The sequence below is a fragment of the Dermacentor variabilis genome, chromosome 2, assembly GCF_050947875.1.
Source record: "Dermacentor variabilis isolate Ectoservices chromosome 2, ASM5094787v1, whole genome shotgun sequence".
NCBI lineage: Eukaryota > Metazoa > Arthropoda > Arachnida > Ixodida > Ixodidae > Dermacentor > Dermacentor variabilis.
The window spans coordinates 126,687,759-126,709,450 of NC_134569.1; the positions used below are offsets into that span (position 1 = coordinate 126,687,759).

Here is a 21,692-nt window from a genome sequence, read left to right on the forward strand (position 1 = left end):
TTGTTGTTACACCCGTAATGTAATGCCTGTATGGGTCTTTAGGCTATCTTGAATAAAAAAAAAAAAAATTCGTATTATGATCGCAAGAACTGGATATATATTGCAATCACACCAATTATTTGTGACTTCAACCCGCACAACTAACATAAGGGGCACTATAACATAAGGCTATTCCAAACATTTCTATTCCAATTCTACAATCAAGCCTCCGCGATTGCTCAAAAACTTTTTTACACCACCCCCACTTCGCCTGTCTGTCATGCGATGTCACGAATACCGTGATAGCTCCCAATCTGACATGACGTGTGCACACTGATTATGCCTGATGTGACTGAACAAAAGAAAAATAATTATTTGATTCGATGCCTTTTTGCCATTAACCCTCTGCTATTGGTCAAAAGGTTTCTGGCTCCACCCACTGCACCTGTCCGTTACTCAACGTCACAAAACCGCTAAAACTAATTGCGTCAAAGTGTCGTGTATGTGTTAAAGATGCATTAATATGTTGAAAAAAAACTGTATTTCTTTCTGAGTAGCCTGCCCCGTTCTCAAAGGAATAGATGGCTGCCGCCAAGTGCTCAAGCACTGGCTACTCGCACCTGCTGGAGAGTATGGGTTTATTTGCGTATCACATAACTTTTTGCGTGGCTGTATAACGTTATCGAGCCCTTTCGGCACATATACAACATTGCTCTTCTTTGCTGAGGATCCATTTTAGCGGCATGTTTAAGTGTCCGTTGCATGCCACTGCAATTTTAGACAAGCCACCGCGAGCCAAATAAGGGAAAACAGACCAATTGCAAACGCCGGCACCACCCTCTTCATCTGGTTATCTATTTTCAGCGGGCTGGCTCGGCCCCATCAAAACCCTCTCCACTTGGCGTGCTCCTCGCCTTTTGTCAGCTAATTAGATAATAAAAACCGCTCAGTGTAGGCAATGTTATTTGTTTTAAAGCAAACAAAAGTGGCCTCCTATAAACGAGGAGAGCGTTTGATTCGGCTATTCAGGCAACACTGCCGGTCACCGCCCGATGCTTGCATCGGCAGTTACATAAATTTGACGTCAGGAGGTTGGAATAAAAACTATTGGAATAGTCTTATGTTATAGGGCCCAAGTATCCACTGTTAGAAAAAGTATATTTAAAGAGTTTACAGGTAGAAACAAAGCGCAAAGATAATAGGCTACAAAAAAAGTTTGTTCTGATTCGGAAAAAATATTAGTTAGCAATATTTGTAGTATTGTTAAGACTTCAAAAATTTGTTTTTTACTTATTAGGCATGCAAGCAGTAAACGATTATAGAAAAAGTGTTTCATTTACTGAAATTGGAGGAATGGAATAGAGTAGCTCAGCCACTCCAGGAGTAGGAATAGTGCAGCTCTCAGCATTCTGAAGCAGTGGAATTATGGGAATCTCAACTCTCCGGAATAGAGCGGAAATAAAATGGAGGGCCCCACTCTGCAACTCTGGTCAGCACGCACGTGCCTGACTCTATAAAGGTGACGACAATTGTGACCTCATTGGCTGACGAAATGCCGAAAGTAGCTGAAAATCAGCATTTTCAGGCTGCCATCAGCAGAGTTTCATGTGAAAACGGTAGCTCACAAACAATTATGCATTTTTCTCATTCTAAGGTGCACCTCATTTCTAAAAAAATGCACCCGAAAATTGCCTTTGCATTACAGTCGAACGAAAAAACTAAATTTGTGGCATTCGCAACAATCTACTGTCAGGGAGCCATGGTCATTGCCACTGTCGTCTCAAGATGGCAACAGAACAAGTTTTTGCATAGGTTGGTGATGACGATGTGCTGCTTTCATTACGAAGCTCATTCAAAACAGAATTAATTTTACGTGCTAAACTAGTGACCTCAAAGCTGCAGCACATATCTTTAGCATGTTGGTCTCTTGCATGCTCTGTTGGACCAACTGCCAAAGTAGTTAGTCTAGCTACAGGCACCCTCTATATATAGGTGGCTCACAATGTTACAGGGTCATTAAAAAAAATGCTGATTACTAAACACTGTGGACCGCACAGAGACCACGCATGTTATGGCCCATAGTGATAAAGAACTGTATGAAGTGACAACTGGACTAAGTGCAATTCGATTTCTATTCTGTGAAAGTAGTGTGTGTGGGTTTCATCTTTTCTCGATTGCCAGAATTAGAGGCATGCTACGTTTTTTGTGTTATAATGTCAGGTGCACATTATATTTAGGCAGCCATTGTTTTCTACTTTGAACTTGTAAAGACTGGTGCACATTTGATTCAGAAGTGCTTTAGAAGTGGGTAAATGACTGCTGTTTTTTTATGCCTCTTCTTTTAATTTGACCCACCACATAATTAGATCAATAATGTCAGTCCTATTAAGCACGAATTAACAAAAGTTGATTGTATATTCTCAATAGAAGACTAATGCTATTTCAATAGTAGCCTAATACTAATGGACTAATACACAACAGAAGGCTAACACTGTTCCTCTTCTTTTGCAGGGGTCTGTCTGTACAGCTTCTGGTTGTTCCCAAAGAAGATGACATCCTTCAGCTTGTAAGTTTTGCACTAGCAAGTGTTTGGCATACTATACTACAGTCACAATAGTGTTATTTGTGGTCCATGGTGCCAAGCGATGTGCTGCGACTTCCAATGGTGCTGAAAAGCTGTAATATTTTTGCCCATTTCATTATCATTCAAATCCCCCTATTATACAGTACGCTTCCTGTAATTCGACTCTGGTTAATTCAATTTTTCGGTTAATTCAGACCCAACTGAAGGTCCCAGCCAGTGTCCATACATTTTTATGGGCCCAAACCTCCGTTATTTCTATCCTAAAATTGACCTTTGCCAAAATTTTTCAAACTTGGCTAGTTAGTTTTGTCGCAATACAGCCGTGTTGTGTGGTGAAGCATATGCAATTAATTGTGATGAAACATACCGCATCAGTCCCAGACGGATGCCTCAGGACCTAAATAAAGTTCTTCATACCATACCTTACCTAGAATAGAGAGGGGCCACTGTCATATGAAAGGGTATGCATTCCTTGATTATGCAGGCATGCATGCAATGTCTCCGGTCACAGTTATGAGCACCTAGATGCCTAATAATCTTACCGGCAGCCATTCAGAGCTGTTTCTAATGTTGCTGTCTTGATTCATGCCCTCCTTTTGCTCACCATGCGTGCCTCATGTATGAGACTGTTAAAGGGAAGCTGAAAGCTTTTCCAGAAAAAATGAGTGAAGAGCAGTACGCCGTGATTTTCAACCCTCTGAATTCGAATATCGCGTCGAAATTGAGCGAAAGAAAGCGCAAACATACTTTATTTCGACGAAACGTGCAGCAGCAGACACGCCCAGCTCGCGTGCCTCGTTTCCGCCTGTGATTGGTCGGGCGCCTCGTGACGTCAACAATTGTGTTCGTCCGGACCGACTGCTGCCACTACACACAAAACACGGTGCAAAGTAGTTTGGTGGTGTTTTGCTGAGACGGTCATAGAAATTTTCGAGAGCTTGCGTTTCTCTGAGGAGTTCGGTGTTAAGTCCAAACTCTACGAGAGCGATTTTGCGCGCGACAGTGACGGGCGACGGCTTCGAGCGACAAAACGGGCCGTCGCTTGAACAAATCGCTCGGTGTAGCCGCTCGATCGCTCGTTTCTAGAAATCTAGAACTCGTCGCTCGTCGCCCGGAAACGCTATGAGTGACTAGCCAATTGTGCGAAGCCGAAACTGGATGCACATAACTGAAATACTACTGTTTGTTGCACGGAACGAGCAAACTATTGAATTTTACATGTGCAAGAATAAGAACCTAGTGCAAGACCTTCAGAAATATTTTGTTCTCCTTCTTCAGTAAAATACATCAACTTAATTTGATAAAGCATGCGTCACGCTAGTTTCGGCGCGTATATTGCTGCCCTCATACCGGAAAGTCGTCGCTCAAAGCCGTCGCTCGCGTGGAGTTCGGCTCGCAGACGACGAGTGAACGCGACAGTCATCGCCTCGCTTGTAGCGCTGTCGCTGTTGCGTGCAAGATCACTTGTAAGGGGCTTATACTTGTACATACTACACGTACGTACATACTTGTACATACTACATGTACGAGCTGATTGCGAAGAGCCAGCTTCTCCAAGAAGCAAAAAATACTGGTGCAAGCACTGCTTTCCACGCGAACAAAGGCGAAGTGTTAGCATCTCCCTGCGTTGGAAATGTTCTTTGGCGAGTATGTACTTTGCTAAGCTGCATTCAGCGTTCCAGTGAGTACGTTTCCGGGCAAACAATTGTAGTGTTATGTTCCTGCATGCCTCCTCGTAGAACGTAAGCGGTGATGCAATGTTCAGCATTTGTGCGCTGCCCCAAAGCTGTCGGCAATCTACACAGACGGTTTAAACGCGGGAAAATTTTACCGGCTGTTGTAGCACATGTAGTATAGAACCTTCATCAGTGCGCCATCCGCACGCTACTTGTAACCGGCGAATTCCGTTGGGTACGTGAGATGGTCGGTTTCTCTATGTGTGTGAGAGAAGGGGGAGCGCAGCGTCTTGGCGTGAGCAGGCTTTCTAACACATGCAAACTTTACGCTTGCACTGCGTTATGGTAGCTGCATGCAGGCTATTTTACAACACACATGCGAATAAAAAATTCGCGGCGCTTGGCGATGAAACCTGCGTCAAGGGTGAGCGATAAACATGCACCTTCCGTTCAGCGTGCTAACTATTTTTTTTTAGGAGAACCCAAAGCACGCATTATTGATAAACTCTGGTAGTAATCGTCACGGAAGTGGTTAGAGCACAACACTGTTGTTCTTGAGTGCTTGAAGTTGTTTCGCTTCACAGTAGCCTCCCACTTAGCTGAAAGCTTCTTGTCTTGCAGGAACTAATGAAACATCGGAACATCGTCGCGGCCGCTGGTGTTCGTGCAAGTGTAGGCTGCACACAATGCCGCCATGATTGGCCTAGAAGTTCAATTGATGCTGCGCATGTCAACTACCACTGCTATATAAACACAAACAAAGGAATGTAGGGTCGAGCAAAGCAGATTAGGACGGCACGCACGCAAAAATAAGCCCGGTCAGGCACGGTCGCGTAGACTGCGAAGGAGCGGAACACCAGTGTTGACGTCACTAAGCCGCGGTTTCCGGTCTTCGCTCGCATCGTCAGCGTCAGCAGCAGCAGCGCGGCGCTCGACGGGGGGTGGAGCTACAGCGCAATTTTAACCGACGGTTGCATCGCTCTTAAGTGAAAAATCACCCCCAAAATTTTGCCTTCATGGTTTATAAGGTTCCCGCATCCGTATATGAGCGTCTTATTGAATTCGACAGACTCTTCAGCTTCCCTTTAACAGGGCCTAGTATGCGTTCCTTCAATATATGTGTGCGTATGCGCCATGCATTTAGAAACAGAGAAAAATTTTGTTTTGGGAAAGCTAGTGATAAAGACAGTAAGATCGCAAAACTCCATAACTTTGAGGGGATGTTTTAAAGCCAACAAAAGAGTGGGGGTCTATCTGAAATTCTGAAGGCCTGCCAGTAAGCTTATTAGGGGTGTCGGTGCTTGTACTGTGACTGGAGATGGTGCATGTGTAAACTAAGGAGCACGTGCTATGTCCCCAACAGTTGCATCTTTCCCTGCTTAATATGCTTCACCACGTGAGAGTTGTAGTGTGGCAAAGCTAACTTTCAAGACAAATACGGTCAAGTGAATCAACAGCGTGTTTCGGCTTTATTTCTGTCATTTGTTTAATTTGACCTATCGGATAATTTGACCATTTTCGTCGGTCTTGTCAGGATGGAATTAATGGAATTCAACTGTCATTGCTTTATTGACCTACAACAACCACGTATGCAAAGAGCTTGACTTTCTGTGCCCTAGTGCTGTCTCGAGTGCCTTTACTTCTGCTTTGCTAATGTTCTAGTATGACACTGGATTACTAAGCCTGAGCGCTGTTGATTTGTTTTTTTCTGGCAGTATTTCGCCAGCGCAGCCTATCAACCAGTGCGGAGGCCACCATGGCAGACTTCCCAGGCCCGTCCCAACACTGATGGCTCTTCTCTCCTTCCACCCCAGCGAGGACGAGGCGTGCCGACCTCCGAGCCGACTTCACCAGTACACTGCACTCCCTCGACGCACTTCCGGCCTGTCAACCCAGCTCGCCGTCGCTTTTTTGGCCTCGACCCCTCTCCACCGCCGGCCATGACTGCGTCTGCCTCTGCTGCATCTCCGCCACAGGGCACAACGCTGGGTGATGCCATTGTAGAACAAAGCGACCGAAGCAACCAGAGCAACTTGCTTGCCTCACAGCCCATGTCTCTCAGCTACCCGTCCTACCGAACGGCTGAAGTTGGCGTGCCCCGGCCAACCACCTCGTCCAAGATGCCTCCGAGTACAAGTGTTCCCATGCACCTGGGAACTCAGTTCCTCAAGCCAGAAGACCCTTGGTCTGCCCAAGGCCAAGCAGACAGTGGTATTGGGAGCGTGGAAGACGCCGATTCTAAGCAGACAGCGACAGTAACGACGACGGTGACGACTACGACAGCAACGACTCATTTGGACATGGCTACCGACGATCATTCCTCCCTGAACCTCGTTGCACAGCGGTTACACCTGTTCGAATCGGGAGGCCTTCTTGCACGCTCACTCGAGAGGATGAAGCTGTATCGGAGTGAGCTTGCGCGGCTAACCTCTGGCTGTCCCGTGCCGATTGTGTCGGTACGCGCAGCCAAGTTCGAGGAGATGGACGGCTCGGGCTCAGATGGCCGCAGGGGAGATGGTGCATCGGAGACTTCGTCACTATCAGCAGCACCGCCGGTCTCCTTTGACCGGCTACTACCCTTGTCATCACCCACATCACGCATCCCTTCATTTGACCGGTCACCTGATAGCCCCATTTTCGAAGAGAAGGGGTTCTCCTCATTACCTGACCAAAGCACCCTTGCCAGGAGCAATGAGGGGAGCTCGCCAAACCTTGACAATGGCGCTGTCTGCCAAAGTGAGTGTTGCTCTTCATGTTTCATTGCTTTGGGTGCACTGCTGTGCTATATGAATTTAAGGCCCTTCAAGACCACTGTTTTCTTCTTTCCTACTTTTCAATCCTTGCAATGTTTTGTAGGCGCATTTCGATCATCAGCTGCACATTTTTATAGCCAAAGATGAATATGACAATCGGCAACCTTTTTGAGAGAAAGTACAGTGCACATTTGCAGGTACTTTGGCAGTACGGAACTTACAGTATTTACTCATGTACAACCCGCCCTTTTCTTTCCCCCGGATTTCTTACAGGGTTTGCGGCTTTACATAAGGCAGGCTTATGGCTGCTCACTGAAGCCTTGAACTGCAGTCAAAGTGCTATGCAGAATAATGCATCTACTAGCAGCCGACTACAAATGCACACACATTTAGTTGTACTCACCTCTTGTTCTGCCCTCGTCATTTGACAAGCTCGCCTCATCAGCTGTCTCCCAAAGCTGGTCGCCCTCCGTGCTATCCATCACTGTCCAAGTTTTCCATCACCTTGAAGCTCTTGATGATGTAACGAAACCACACACCATGCATTTAAAATCCAGATTCACACTTCTTGCAGTGATGTGCTTTTGAAGAGCCCAAAAGCAAGATGCAGCTAAACAGTGCACTTCAGCACAGCCGATAGAGTTGAAGCATGCTGGATCTATTCTGCATGATCGCGATGTGGTATGACGCCGTGGGTGGTATGGTGATATGGATGTGGTGCGATGACGATGATGATGCTGTCATCGGCAGTGCATTAACTGGTTCCACCTAGTAACGGCTTGTGCAAATTAACCATCACGAAGTTGTGAGCGTTACGCTTATTTAAACTTATTTTCTTTATTTAAGTTTCATGCTCCAGAGTGGAGACCTCACACAAGGTTACGCCTTGCACAAAGGTGGACCTTACATGAATAAATGTGATGAACGAGGATAAAGGGAACTGAGGGTTTCGATTTATTTATTGATCACATTATAAGAAGCCAACAACCAAGGACGCCTAGGACAACATAGAGGAAATTACCTGCACTTACTAATTAAATCATTGTAATGATAAATCAGCGTAATGTAAATGAAAATGTAAATGAAACTGGATGGAAAAACAATGTACTCGTGATGCCTGTGGCAGAAAGGATGTGCTACATCCACCGCCAAGGTTTGTGAATGGTGGAACTGGCTAACACTCCTATGGTTATTTCTAGTAGTAAAATCATAAATACCGCAGAAAGTATATGGGAGAACGGTGCCGCGGTAGCTCAATTGGTAAGTGCATCGCACGCGCAGTGTGAAGACGTGGGTTTGTATCCCACCTGTGGCCAGTTGTTTTTTATCATCCACTTTCATTTACACTGATTTATCATTTCTTTAATAGAATTAGTAAGTACAAGTAATTTCCCCTATGTTGTCCTTGGTGTCTTTGGTTGTTGGCTTCTTATGATATGAATAAAGGGGGTAATACAATCTGCTGCATAAATCTTTCTTGAATTGGCAGCTGGAAAGGTAAATTATGGAAAGAGCTGCATTAATGAGATGTGTTGCAAGGCTTCTTCAATAATGAATTGTTCTTCAGCTTGTGCGCTGGAACACAGTAACCTTTCTCCTGCACAAGGGAACTGTAGAGTCAGCATTTTAAGCATAAATCGTTTGTGTGTGTGTGTGTGTGTGTGTGTGTGTGTGTGTGTGTGTGTGTGTGTGTGTGTGTGTGTGTGTGTATGTGTGTGTGTGTGTGTGTGTGTGTGTGTGTGTGTGTGTGTGTGTGTGTGTGTGTGTGTGTGTGCGCGTGCATGCAGCAGTTAATCATTCATCATCATTCATTCATTATCATTCATTAAAAGCAATACATTGATGTGCACTGCCATGTGAGGAAGGGCTATACCTGCCCTGAATACATTGCTTCTATTTGTGGTCAAATGGTTCTTTTCAGAGAATTTATGAATGTGCCACAGGCATTGTGTACAGCTGGTAAAAATTAGCATGGCATTATAATAATTGTAATGCAGTGAGCCTGTCTTTTTGCAAGAGCGGAGCATGGAGATGCTGTTTACTGGGCAAATCAAAGATCACTGATCCCTTGTACAAAGAATATTTTTAAAAAAGGTACACATGGCAGTTACCAATGTTAATCGCTGCCACATTACTTTCTTTATCCAGAAGTAACATTTTCTTGCATCCAAATACCGAAATCCAGGAGTACTCAGAACACCATAAAAAACTTGGAAGCTACTTATTGCACACTTATCACATGTGGAAACCCAGTGTTGTATACACAAAGCATTGTTACACCTGAAATGTATACTTATTTTGTGTGTTTCACAGCTAGGCTTTGCCAACATAGATGGCTTTAAGATTAGTGGAAAAACAACTGTGTGTTGTCAAAGAACCAGGATGGTCAACAGTGACAGCATTCTGACATTTTTGATGAACACATGTTGCACCTTCTGTGCAATATCATTTTGCTATTAGACCGCAAAAGAAAGTAATGGCAATTTGCAGGAATTTTTCTTTTCTGAATATTTTTAATGACATAGCATCGTGCTGCCATTTCTGACCAGTTTGTTAAGCTGATAAGACAGATCCTACTCACATGAGACATTAAAAACTTGGCTTGACTGTGATCATTGAAGTGTACTGCCACTATCAAACACGAAGGCACTTATTCTTTTTTTGTCAGCTGCTGCTCATGCTGGTCCACTTGTAGCGCTGCATGCTGGTCTTTGTGGCTGTGTGGTGCTGGTGTTTGCGTAAGCCATGTGCTCGTGCATTTGGGCTAAACATGGTAGTGCCATTACTTCTTAGGTGGCTCACGCCAACAACATCAGCTTGTCAAAAATGCACTCAAGCACAGAATGTTTCTTCACCCATTTATAAGTGGTTTTATGGAAGGAAAAGCTGACATTCAGCTGGAGACAGCACGAAGCTACAAAGGAAACACAGATGGACTTCTTTGAAAGAAAGCTTCACAGTTAGAGAAAAACTCGTCCTGTATTGGGGATCAAATGCCATGCATCCCCCTCCCTTTCTGGGGAAGGTGCTTCAAGACTAACTGCACTAACTAGGGGGCTAGTGGATGATTGGGCAAGAGCTATTTAATTGGCAACACAAAGTGTAGAAAAATTGAGCAGGTAAATGAACTCTGCAGAAATTGGTGAAGTGGAGTAAATTTTTGCAAGTGCGAAGCTTTCTTTTTCAGGAACCAATAGCACATTGCTGTAGAGTAAGGCTGCTTTCGTGTAAACGCCAGGATTTCCTTTCGGAAAGCTTAATCGTCAGTGCAGACTTCTGCAGAATTCATCTGCTCATGGGGGCAATTTTTGGTGGAGGCTGACAACACAGCCTGTCATTTTGAAACCATCTGACGTTATTTAGAATTGAGTTTTGCAGCTATGTAGTTCATAGGCAATTGCAAAGACAAGTGGCAGAGGCAACATATTATATGACAAAAAAAGAAAGAAAGAAAGAAATAAAGAATGAGGAGTCTTGAGAATAATGTGCTCTTTGCATCAACAGAGAAGTTGATGCCATCGCTAATAGAACATAACAACACTGAGCAGGATGTTAGATAGGCTGGCAAAGTGTCCCATATTCCTTCAGCATATTTTGGAAAAGGAAGCGTCTTTATTTACCAAACCTGCAGTGCGTGGTGATCACCCCACTGCTGGCTCCTGTGACCTTGGTTTCTGTGCCAGCAGCCGCAGTTCTTTCACTGTCTCAGTGCACACATTTGTATGGAAAAATTAATCTGGTATAAGGAACATGGAGTAAAATAAGTGTGCCAATAGTGTACAAAATAAAATACACTTCATCTTTATGCCTACTTCGGAATACCAGATAAACTGTCTGTTTGTAAATACTGGTGCTACTACCACCTGTCAGGTGCTAGCAACGTCGAGCAATTAGCATATTTTACATTTGAAACTGCGCATAGGTTCCAAGCTCTGATGTAGTAGTCAGCATATTACCCTTCCCTCATGATACTCGCCTTTTTTTTTTCACAGTAATGCATACTGGTGGCGAGGGAAGTCACATTTCAGAATAGTTAGCAGTAACAAGCTGAAGCCTGTCATAAAATACCTATTAAAGATTGCCATGGCATCATGGCGCTGTACATGGAGCAAAAATAAATGCTGAAATGTCTAATCTTACTAAATTATGCAAGAAGCTTACTGCGACGCTCAGTTGCACAGCATAGCTCTAGAACCAGCTTTCGTTAACATCTGTGCCGTGCAGTCCAATGTGACACTATGCAGCCAGGTCAGAACTTAAGATTTCACCTGGTGCCTTTAAATATCATCACTAGAAATTCACTCATGTGTTGGAAGCTGTGTAGTGCTTAGTATCATCTCTCATCCAAGTTTAGTACCTAGACAGTTAGTTCGATAGCTGACAATGGGTGCTGTAAGAATTATTTGGCAGAAACACCAAAGCGGGCAAAGTGGCAATGACAGTTCATGTTAGAAAATACCTGAACACAGCACTCTTGGCCTTGGTCACAGTTGCATGGGATTGGTTTGGTTTCTTTCAGGATTTGGGTATCTGTTTGCTGTGTGTGGATGTGTAAGCATTGACACGTGCTCTGATGTGGGCGGCTTTATTGCTCTGATGCTGCTGCACTCTTGTGATGATGTTGCTTAATGCCATGGTGCTTCCCTGTTTTCTTTTCCTCTGTACCTCATTCCTCTCCTAACCCTGTTTTGCAGCGGATGATTTTGTCTCGCCAGAGGTTGCCTCATCTGTTGTGTATAGGAGAAAAAATGGTTCTCAAGGTAACACCTTTGTAGCCTGTACACATTCACACTGCATGCTTTGCCTTCCCGGCACTCACGGAATGCTTTCCCCCCTCACACTCTGGCAGTACTACGGAAAATGGAAGACTCGCTTGTGTCACCCAGTTTATGTGCCGTTTATTACTACCCAATCCACCCAGCACAAACACAGTTTCGGAAGAATTCACTAATGTCTCTAGCATGTGCCATGTTTCGTTCGCATTGTTTTGGTGCTTGGTCCACTCCGTAACAGATTTGAGATTTGATTGTACATAGGTTGTTCAATAAAGACGGAGTCTAGTACTCTGAAATGCTTATTTCTGAAAGTTAATATTCGGCACTTTTATCCCTTTCTGTATACTCCCCAGTAAGTGAAATGCACACGTCCCACCATTTCTGCCACGCCTAGATGACATGAGTCAAGCCATCTTTTCACATCTACTTAAAAAATCGCCTCCAGTGCATGTCTACGTGTGATTCCACGTCTCGTACTATGTCAAAGTAATGTCTCTCTTTTTTTACCGTTTCCCAAGGCGTCGCAACAATCGTCTTACAGTCCTGATGTGGCACTCTTGGACTTCTTTATGTACCTCACATTAAAAAAGGGACACAGTTTTGTCATTGAAAAAGAAAAGGTATAGTTTAGGGAGGTGCTAGGTTTTAAAAGATGGCTTGAGTCAACTTATCTAAGTGCAGTAGAAACGGCAGTATGCATGGATTTTACTTACTGGGTATCATATAGAGAGGAATAACAGTGCCAATGAACAATTTTCAGAAATTAATATTTCACACTTCATTGAACAACCTTTGTACATATACATTTAATGTTGCTGTCATCTACTTATTTACTTATTCATTTATTGAACACTGTTACACTACCTTGTGATAAGTGGCTAGTGGCCAGAAGGGTACCAATGGTTGCACTTTACAGTATTCACTGAGTGATTTACGAAAAAACAACACAAAAAAGTTCCATAGGTTGATTGTAATCGGTGTCTAGTTTCTTCAGCAAACTGCAACTTCATCACCATCATCACCACCACCATCATCATTATTTATTATTCCCTTAAAGGCCCCTGCTTGGGTTATTATATAAGTGGCGGGGGGAGGGGGAAGCTAGTACATTTACAGGATACACTAAAATTGGGCAGTGATAAAAAGTGGCGAAAAACATGAGAAGTCATTAAATGAATAAAAATCAGTCAAAAAACAACAGGATACATATGATCAAACAGGGATCACTAAGGCATACCAGGAAAAGAATATTACACAGCATACACACAGCGAAGTGAAACACAATTAAGAACACTTGGTACAGAAAAGCAAAATTGAGAAACAAAGCATGATTGAAACAAACAAAAACAAAGGTGAACTGTAGTTAACACAAGGATTGTACAGGTTGTGTGGATAATAAATCAAGAAATTTTACATGATCACGTTCGAGCATGATTAATTTAGTAAGTTTATTCCATTCCGCTATAGCAGTAGGCAAGAATGAGTTGTTAAAGGCATTAGTAGAACCATGAAGGTGCTGAACGCTCAATGAATTGAAAAACCGACGAGAAGTGCGGATTGGCGGGAGAAGCAGCATTCCATGTTAATGTGGAAATGTGTAGTGTATTCTGTGAAACAGAGTAAGGCAATTCGACATCAGTCTGCTAGAGAAGAGAGACTGAGGGAGTTTTTTATTTTACTGATGCTGTGGTTGTAGTCATAATTAGAACATATAAATCATGCTGCACAGTTTTGGACTGCTTCAATGGTGTTACTGAGGTAAATTTGTTGGGGGTTCCAATTACGTGGAGCATATTCAAGTTTTGTGCGTACATATGTTTCATAGGCCAGTTGTCTAACAGAAGGCGGTGACAAGGATAGATTTCTTCTCATGAACCCCAATGACCTCGACGCGTCTGCTGCAACCTTTATTATGTGTTCTGCTCATTTTAGTTTTGTAGTAAATAAGATGCCAAGGTACTGGTATTCCTGTACTTCCCAAAGTTCATATCAACTAGATGTTCAAAAGACTCAACTGTAAATAGTATTTACTTTAGTGTCTTCATTTGAATAGCAACAAGTAAGAAAGACTGGTGTTTTGCTATGCACAGATATAGTTTTGCATGATTTTGTCAGCCGCGACTGATTGAGTGCCGCAATAGCTTCTGAACATATGACATGTACAGCCAGTTATTTGCAAGCTTGAATTACTTGAATGTGGCACCACTTCTTTTTTCCTTGCCCTGCTTTCCCTCTTGCTCCTTCATGAGCAGAAGACAAGGCTCACCCGGCACGACGAACGTCGTACCTTCGAGCGACTGCAAACGAACGCCTTCACCTGGAATCGGACCAGAGCGAAGATGAACAACAATCCGTTTCTAGGTGAGGGGCTTCATCGCTGACACATGGCTTTATAGATCTGCATTGAGGGTCTCATCAAAATGAAAGCATCATGTAGCAGCACCATGGACCTTTTAATATTTTTGATAGGTCTGTATGTTCCACAATATTTAAACCTCATGACATTTATTTTTCAAGCAGGAATTTGCCAACAAAATATAGGTTAGAAAAGAAAAAAAAAATCTATGGAAAACTGATTTTGAGAGAGAATGAGAAGGGACAGTTACTGAGGGGAACCCCCATTTCCTTAAACTGATGCATTTGCACAAGGACTTCACAATGTACATATTTATTTCACATCATCGTCATCATCATCTTCTTCTTCATCAGCCTGTTTTATGTTCACTGCAGGACGAAGGCCTCTCCCTGCAATCTCCAATAACCCCTGACCTGTGCCAACTGATTCGAACTAGCGCCCGCAAATTTCCTAATTGCTCCACCTAGTCTTTTGTCGTCCTCGATTGCGGTTTCCTTCTCTTGGTACCCATTCTGTAACCCTAATGGTCCAACGGTTATCTAACCGGCGCATTACATGACCTGCCCAGCTCTATTTTTTCCTCTTGATGTCAATTAGAATATCGTCTATACCCGTTTGCTCTCTGATCCAAACTGTTCTCTTTCTGTCTCTTTATGCCTCTTAATTTTAACTGTCTTAATTTAACTGTCTCTTAACATCTCTATTCCACATAGTACATATTTATTTTGCTAAATATTACTTTTCTTTCCTTTCTTCTTGTGCTGCTGCCATACGTATATTGATTATGAACCTCCACTAGACTTTGGCTATTACTAAGCAGATTCTTTGTACAAGTTCACCTTACGAATGACAAGTAAATGGATGAATGAATTAATGACTGTGAATTCTACACATTGTAATCTGCATTTTAACAGCAACTCTTGCAAGCCTGCGGGTTAGGACCTCACGCACTGCTACATACTATATATTTCTTCTCTTGAGAGACGCTGCTCCTGGTTTTTCCTTTTTCGTTGATCATTTTAACTTAGTGTGCATATGAATGAAGTTGTTGGCTTTACGTGCAAATTTGGTGTACCCTTTCACATTTGCGCACCGTGTACGGAGAGTGCTCATTCTCTGAAACTTCTTCAGACAAATGTTTCAGGCTTACTATTCATCACACGAGAAATTTGGCTCTGCACAGAAAGAAATCTGCCTTTTCACTGTTCCGCGAAGCATTTGAAGGCTTGCAACGATAGACTGCAGTCATCGGAGCCCATAAATTGATGTCTTTCAATGCATCTGCCTTTTTGCTGTTCGAGCAGCATTCCAATGCATTCCATCATTCAACAGCATTCCAATGGTTACAGCGCCAGGCTGCAATCCTTCTTTTTCTCACCGTCACACTTCTGAATTTGGAAAAACATGTGTGAGACATTTCTACTAGGGGTGTGTGAATATCGAATATGCTGTAGCGGACTATGTCCCTGCGAGCGCTCCCTGATGTCGGTCTGATTCGGTGCTCATGCACACAGCACCCGAACGCTGCAATTCGCAGCACAGCACCGCATCAGCTGGGGCTGCCTCTATTGGTACAAGGTTCGTCTGAATTTACAGGACTGATCAAAATGATAATGCAATGTGGACGGAGGGAATGGCAACAAAAGCAGCGCATATTTCATAAAGTGCGAAGATCAGGCCAATTAGCCACCGTAGGCATGCAGGTCAGGTTGGATCCGCTGTGACGAATGTCACGCCGCTTCAACAGCCGTTAATATAAGCTGCATGCGTGACCTCGCAACCAATCACATGATGAGCCACTCGGATAAACATAATAGTGGCAAGCATTCCGCGACAGCTTGCAGCCCATCACCACATCGGCCGGCGGCGAATTTTCGTCACAGCCACACCATATAGCCACACTGCCTAGACCATTTGGCCTAATTGGCGCTTCTGCATCGGGTGGCCTTAAGTTAGGGTTTGGTGCCTAATACACGCAGGTCTACTTGCAGCAGCCGCGCAACACTTAGAAAGCTGCCAAACAGCCTCGCAAACGAAAGCGTGTGCACGGGATGGCAACATACTTGATCATGGCCGCCATATTTGTGACTCACAGAATGGTGTCTCTCATTACTAATGCCGTTTATAGACGCACATAGTTTTTTTAAGCTCTTTGAGCAACCTGTCATAGGCTACCTATGGATTTGCAGGGCAAGCGCTTCGAAAGTGTCATGACCTGCTTAAAATGCATTGGCGCAGATGGTGGATAAAAGAAGTGAGGGGGAGGTGCATCGCGCCAACTTGCCATGACCCTGCAGATTTTAGAATCTTTGACAGATGGCAAATCACACCAAACCTGACAATGAAACGGCGCGGATGGCGCCTTCTCTTTACTGTTGGCACCGGCTACTAGAGTCACGTGATGCGTGGTCCTTTCATCTGTTTGCAGATTGGCCTTACAATAACTGTCCTGCCATAAAGTTGAGATAGCCCTTCTGCATTTTGAAGAAGAACTGGCCAGCAAAGCTTTCTATGCAATAAATAAAAGATTGCTGCAAAACATGGGTTCACCGTTGAACTGAGAGCCTCATTGGTATTCAGTACAGTGGAACCTCACTAATTCATTATTTTCAGAGGAAACTAAGCACTTGATTCTATTCAACAGAAACTCGTTCTATAAAAAATATGTTTTCGAGACCTTTATATTTTAAAACTGAGCTGTAATCAGTGGTGGCATACTAATTTGATCTTCCCTTGAATAAGAGTCGACTGTACTATATATCTTGATTTCTATGTATCTATGTTACCGATAGCTTGTTACATTCTTGCTATGCAATGCTAGGAGACTCCCTGGCACAGTGCAGCACCATATTTTCATCCCAAAATATAGTAAGCATGAACTTTTGGGAAACATTTTCTGATATTCAATATTCGATTCAATATTAGGCTTTTATTTCTTGATTCGATTAGATATTCAATTAGAAATCTACAATTCGGCATTCGTACAATTCTAATTTCTACTAATTGTGCTTGGTATAAGGTTCTCTTAAGGCTCTGTTTTGGTCTCTGTAGCCTGACCGAAAGTGACCTTGTGTTTAAGACCACTTCTTGAGAAACTTGAAAACTCCAGGCCACCCTTTTAAAGTGCTTTCTAGAAGAGTGCGTACAAACTAGCATACATGTAGACATGAGGCGTAACAGGGATTAGGGCTAAAATTTTAAATGCACAACTCGACGAGGACGGTGAAAGAAGATGGAAGACAACTGTCCTCGTCTGGTTGTGTGCTTAAAGTTTTTTTTTTAGTCATATCTTACCAACCCATCCAAAAAGCTGCATTGGAGGGATTAGGGATGGAGATCACTGAGGCTGCAAGGCAGTTCCAGCAGATGCCTTTCTTTTCTATTCCCCCCCCTCCTCCCCTCCGGCTTCCCTCTCTTTTTCTCTTTTTTGACAGGGAGCTGTAAGAAACTGGTCATCATTCATATCACTCTGTAAATCTGTGCTAGGCACAAACTCATGTTTGAGTGTTTTTATGCGTTGTCATGAAATTTGTAGCTGTCTTGTCTTGCAGATAGATGAAGATATTGCAATGAAGGAAATGAAAGTAGTTAAAGACATATTTACAAGAGCCTTTAGAAGGAAGGGGTGACCTCATACCAGTAAAATTAAAACTGATTGCTCAAGCAAGCAAGCAATTTATTTATTTACAGATACTGCTGTCTCAGGTTTGAGACATCGCAGGAGTGGTTACTTAAAAAAAAAAGGAAAAATCAAAACAGAGATTTAGACACTTGCTTTACAAACTGGGCATGCGAAAATTGTCGCAAAGAACTATCAAGTTTATTTCAAGTGTCAACTGTGCACAGAAAAAAATAATATTTATGACAATCAAGAAAAGACTGTAATGGCATGATGTTCAAAGGATTGGACCAGCGGGTCACAGGTGTAGGATGACCAGTGAAAGAAATAGGGGCAGCTATACAAACCGATTTATGCACAATATTATGTAACATGATAAGCCGTTCACATGTTCGTCGATGTTCTAAGCAATTCAGTGATAAGACATGATAATGCTTTGAAAAGGAAAAGTTGTGGTAATAACAGTTAAAACGAATCTGATAGCTTTCCACTAGACAGACTCGAGTTTATCTTTGTCATGTTCAAGATGAGGTAACCACACAACTGACACATGTTCAAGAAGAGGCCTGACCAGCAATTGATAGGCTGTTAGCTTGCATTCTTTAGTCGTGCCCTTTAGAGTTCTTCTTAAGTAACTTATTTTCTTAAACGATTTTGTGCAAATAAGGTCAATATGTTTGTGCCACTTTAAGTTAGAAGAGAATACAAAACCAAAGTACTTAAATTACTGGACTCTTTCTAGGGTGTGTTACGCATTGCCATACTTAAATTGCAAGGGTTGTTGCTTATTGGTGAATGTCATTATCACTGTTTTCTTAAAGTTAATCTCCATTTGCCAAGTTCTGCTCTAGTCATTAAAGGAAGAAAACACATCATTTAGTAAAACCTGATCAGTGACACTACAGACATTAGAATACGAAACGCAGTCATGAGTGTAGAGACGAAGCTTAATGGAGTGTTAGTAACAACTTGGACGACATCATTGATATAAATTATGAATAAGAGGTGTCCCAACACAGAACCCTGTGGGATACCCGAGGAAATGTGAATTGTTGATGACTGCTGGCGATTGTAGCTAACAAACTGAGCCCTAAGGTGCAAATAATCTGTAATCCAGCCACGTAATTTACAGCATAGGAGCCAGTAAGAAAGGTGCGAAGTTTAAGGAGAAGCTTTCTGTGGCATACTTTATCAAAATTTTTGGAGTAATTAATAAAAATAGCATCGACCTGTTCATCGTTGTTAAGTGATGAGGCAATATTGTGCGCGAATTCAATAAACTATGTAACAGTGGAAAAACCACTACGGAAACCATGCTGATGCTTGGAAAGGATATTGTTATTAGTGAAGTATTGAATAATGTGCTTGTGAATGACATGCTCCAGAAGTTTACAGCACGTAGATAATAATGAAATTGGTCTATAGTTAGAAATAGTTTCCTTCTTGCCTGATTTGAAGATAGGAATGACATTAGCGACCTTCCAAGTTCGCAGGACTCGTCTGGAGTCAAGTGATTTAGAGTCAAGTGATTTCTGAAATATAATTATTAGATATTGTGCACACCATTGATTCAAAGTACCATTTCAAAAATACGATAGGAATAATATCCGCACTGGCACTTTTAGTAATGTGTATGTTTAGTAAGAGGTTGGGAATTCCAGAACAAGTTATATAGATATGTGGGAAAGCTGCAGGTACCAAAGGAGTGGAGAAGGAAGGAACAGTGCCGTTATCAATGCAAGAAACAGATTTGAAATAATTGCTGAAGGCGTCTGAGATCGTCTGAGTGTCAGACTAGGTTTCATTTTCAATTATGAATGAAGAAGGGTTGGCAGAATGTGGATTAATTGTCTTCCAAAATTTAGTCTGTTTTCCCTTATGAACGTTGACAGGGTACTGTTGTAATAAAAGTCACTTGCTTCATGCATTTTACTTCTGAGTGTTTTCTTTAGCGTGCACAAAAGCAAATCCTGGTTTGATTTGCACCGTCATCGACGACGCAGTCGCTTTATGTGGCGAATAAGCTGAATTATCCCTCCATTGTACCATGGGTGTTTAGGATTGTGTTTGGGACCCTTGCTGGGAACGATTTTCGATATTCATTCCAACACAATTGCATGAAAATGTTACACTAACGCCTCCACGCTGCAGGTGATACTGGAAAGCAGAAAATTATCATAGGAATCCACTAACATGGAAAGTACACTAAAATCGTTGGCACGTGAAAAATCAGTGACTACTTTGTATGCTAGTTTTATAGGCTCACAGGCAACAGAAAATTTAACAAAGACTGCATTATGATCGGAAAGACATTCTACAATTTCACACTCGAGGTCTGCATTTTTGAAATCGCCTGTAACGAATACAAGATCCAGAATTGAACAACCTCTAGTGGTGCTATAAACAACTGGAGTTAAATCAAGTGATGTAATAGTGCTACCGACTATTACATATACTAGATGAACCTAATCTGGAAGCACACTGGTTCAAGCCGAATTCCCTGTGTTATGAAATTTATATCTCTCTCTTTTCAGTATTGGACGGTTAGACACTGTTGCTACTGCAACATTCTGCCTCTTAAAGTTTTCAGATCTTTTACATTTAATCTGCACTTCTATACCTGCAGTCAGTTTATGATATAACAGACTTGTAATTCCAGGAAGATTGTATGGTTGCAGATTTCATGTATCTATGGCTTTCATTAGTTTGTCATTTCACATGAGTTTTATATTCATGAAAAATATTATTGGTGACCAATCTATTGTAAGATATTTTGTAAGTGAGCTAGTAAATATAGTTAAGGAAGTGTTGCTTCCAGGACATGTAATAAGTACATTTAGCAAACATTTACTGTAGGGCCCAACGTGCTCATCCTGCCAACAGTCTGTTTGCATGGGTGCCAACTTTTTGCTTTCCGCTTGTTTTCTTCTCTGCAGCACTTCGTCCACCCCAAGTGGATCTCATCGAATCCAAAGGCTAAAGGCATTCTTTGGCGACAAGGTGAGGCTGTGGTTTTCAGTGCATGCGGGAGGGTGCCCTTGTTGATTAGTTATTTGAACAGATGATGAAACTTTTAGTGCTGGGAACACCCTTGCACTTGCTCTTGATGCTGGAGGCATCTCTCGTGGTCTTGTACAGTTGAACCTTGTTAAAGCTAAGTTGCATCCGAACCTCGTTAAAGCTAAGTTGCATCCGACTTAAAAATATATTTTTTTATCCTGTATTTATTATAAGCATGCATCCTTTATGTACTAATAACACCAATAATAAACATTTCAAATTTTGCTACCCTGTATATCCTTGTTCATTAAATCGAGGTTCGACTGTACTAAGCTCAGACAAAAGCCTCTGGGTGATGATTCTTATGAGTTAGCGGGGTAATTAATTGAAAGGAGGTCTTCGAATTAAATATGGCATTTTTGATGTGCCATAAGTTGTCGCATTTTAGCATGTTCATGCTATGTGGCTTAAAGGCCAACTGCAATGAAATTTTGGACTGCTTAAAAAGCCTAGTTCAGGATAATGTAGATATAGAGGAACTTCCATGCAAAATTTGATGTTTGAAGTACGAGTGGAAGCCTCACAAAAAGCTAGCAAAATAGTCATTTTTTATACTAAAACTGAAAGAAAAAAAAAAACACCACCATTACCACTCACGAGAAGTGATGCATGACCTTTGAGAATCTCGGAGGTCACGCTGCTTCATAGTGTAGACATTGCAGACCTCCTGGCTGCCAGGACTCTCAGAACAACCGTGTGCTCCGATTGATCTCTGTGCTTCTCCAGGCATGGCGACACAAGCCAGCCTGAGCACCTGGCGGTCATGGCGCACTGAAAGTGGCTGGAAAATCTAGGACACGGCATGTTGAGCATGTTGAGGCTGCAGCTTTGCCAAGATTGGTGCAGTGGTATATACTACTCACTTGTAACAAATTTAGCCAAAGTAAAAT

The 21,692-nt window shown here is 42.5% G+C and overlaps 1 protein-coding gene across 9 annotated transcripts in view; it reads left to right on the top strand.

Moving 5' to 3' along the window:
* The window catches only part of LOC142572672 (rho GTPase-activating protein 23-like), a 143,043-nt gene that overhangs the window by 66,418 nt on the left and 54,933 nt on the right, over positions 1 to 21,692 (top strand). For 8 of the 9 annotated variants that reach the window (XR_012826121.1, XM_075681957.1, XM_075681962.1 and 5 more), the window contains exons 6-10: positions 2,491 to 2,545; positions 5,955 to 6,975; positions 11,687 to 11,752; positions 14,020 to 14,128; positions 20,679 to 20,742. Coding sequence is in view for 8 of the 9 variants with exons in the window: in XM_075681957.1 (XP_075538072.1) it covers positions 2,491 to 2,545; positions 5,955 to 6,975; positions 11,687 to 11,752; positions 14,020 to 14,128; positions 20,679 to 20,742 (1,315 nt within the window). In the remaining variant the exon portion in view is untranslated. The remainder of the gene's footprint in view (positions 1 to 2,490; positions 2,546 to 5,954; positions 6,976 to 11,686; positions 11,753 to 14,019; positions 14,129 to 20,678; positions 20,743 to 21,692) is intronic. The other variant, XM_075681961.1, reaches the window with a different exon arrangement.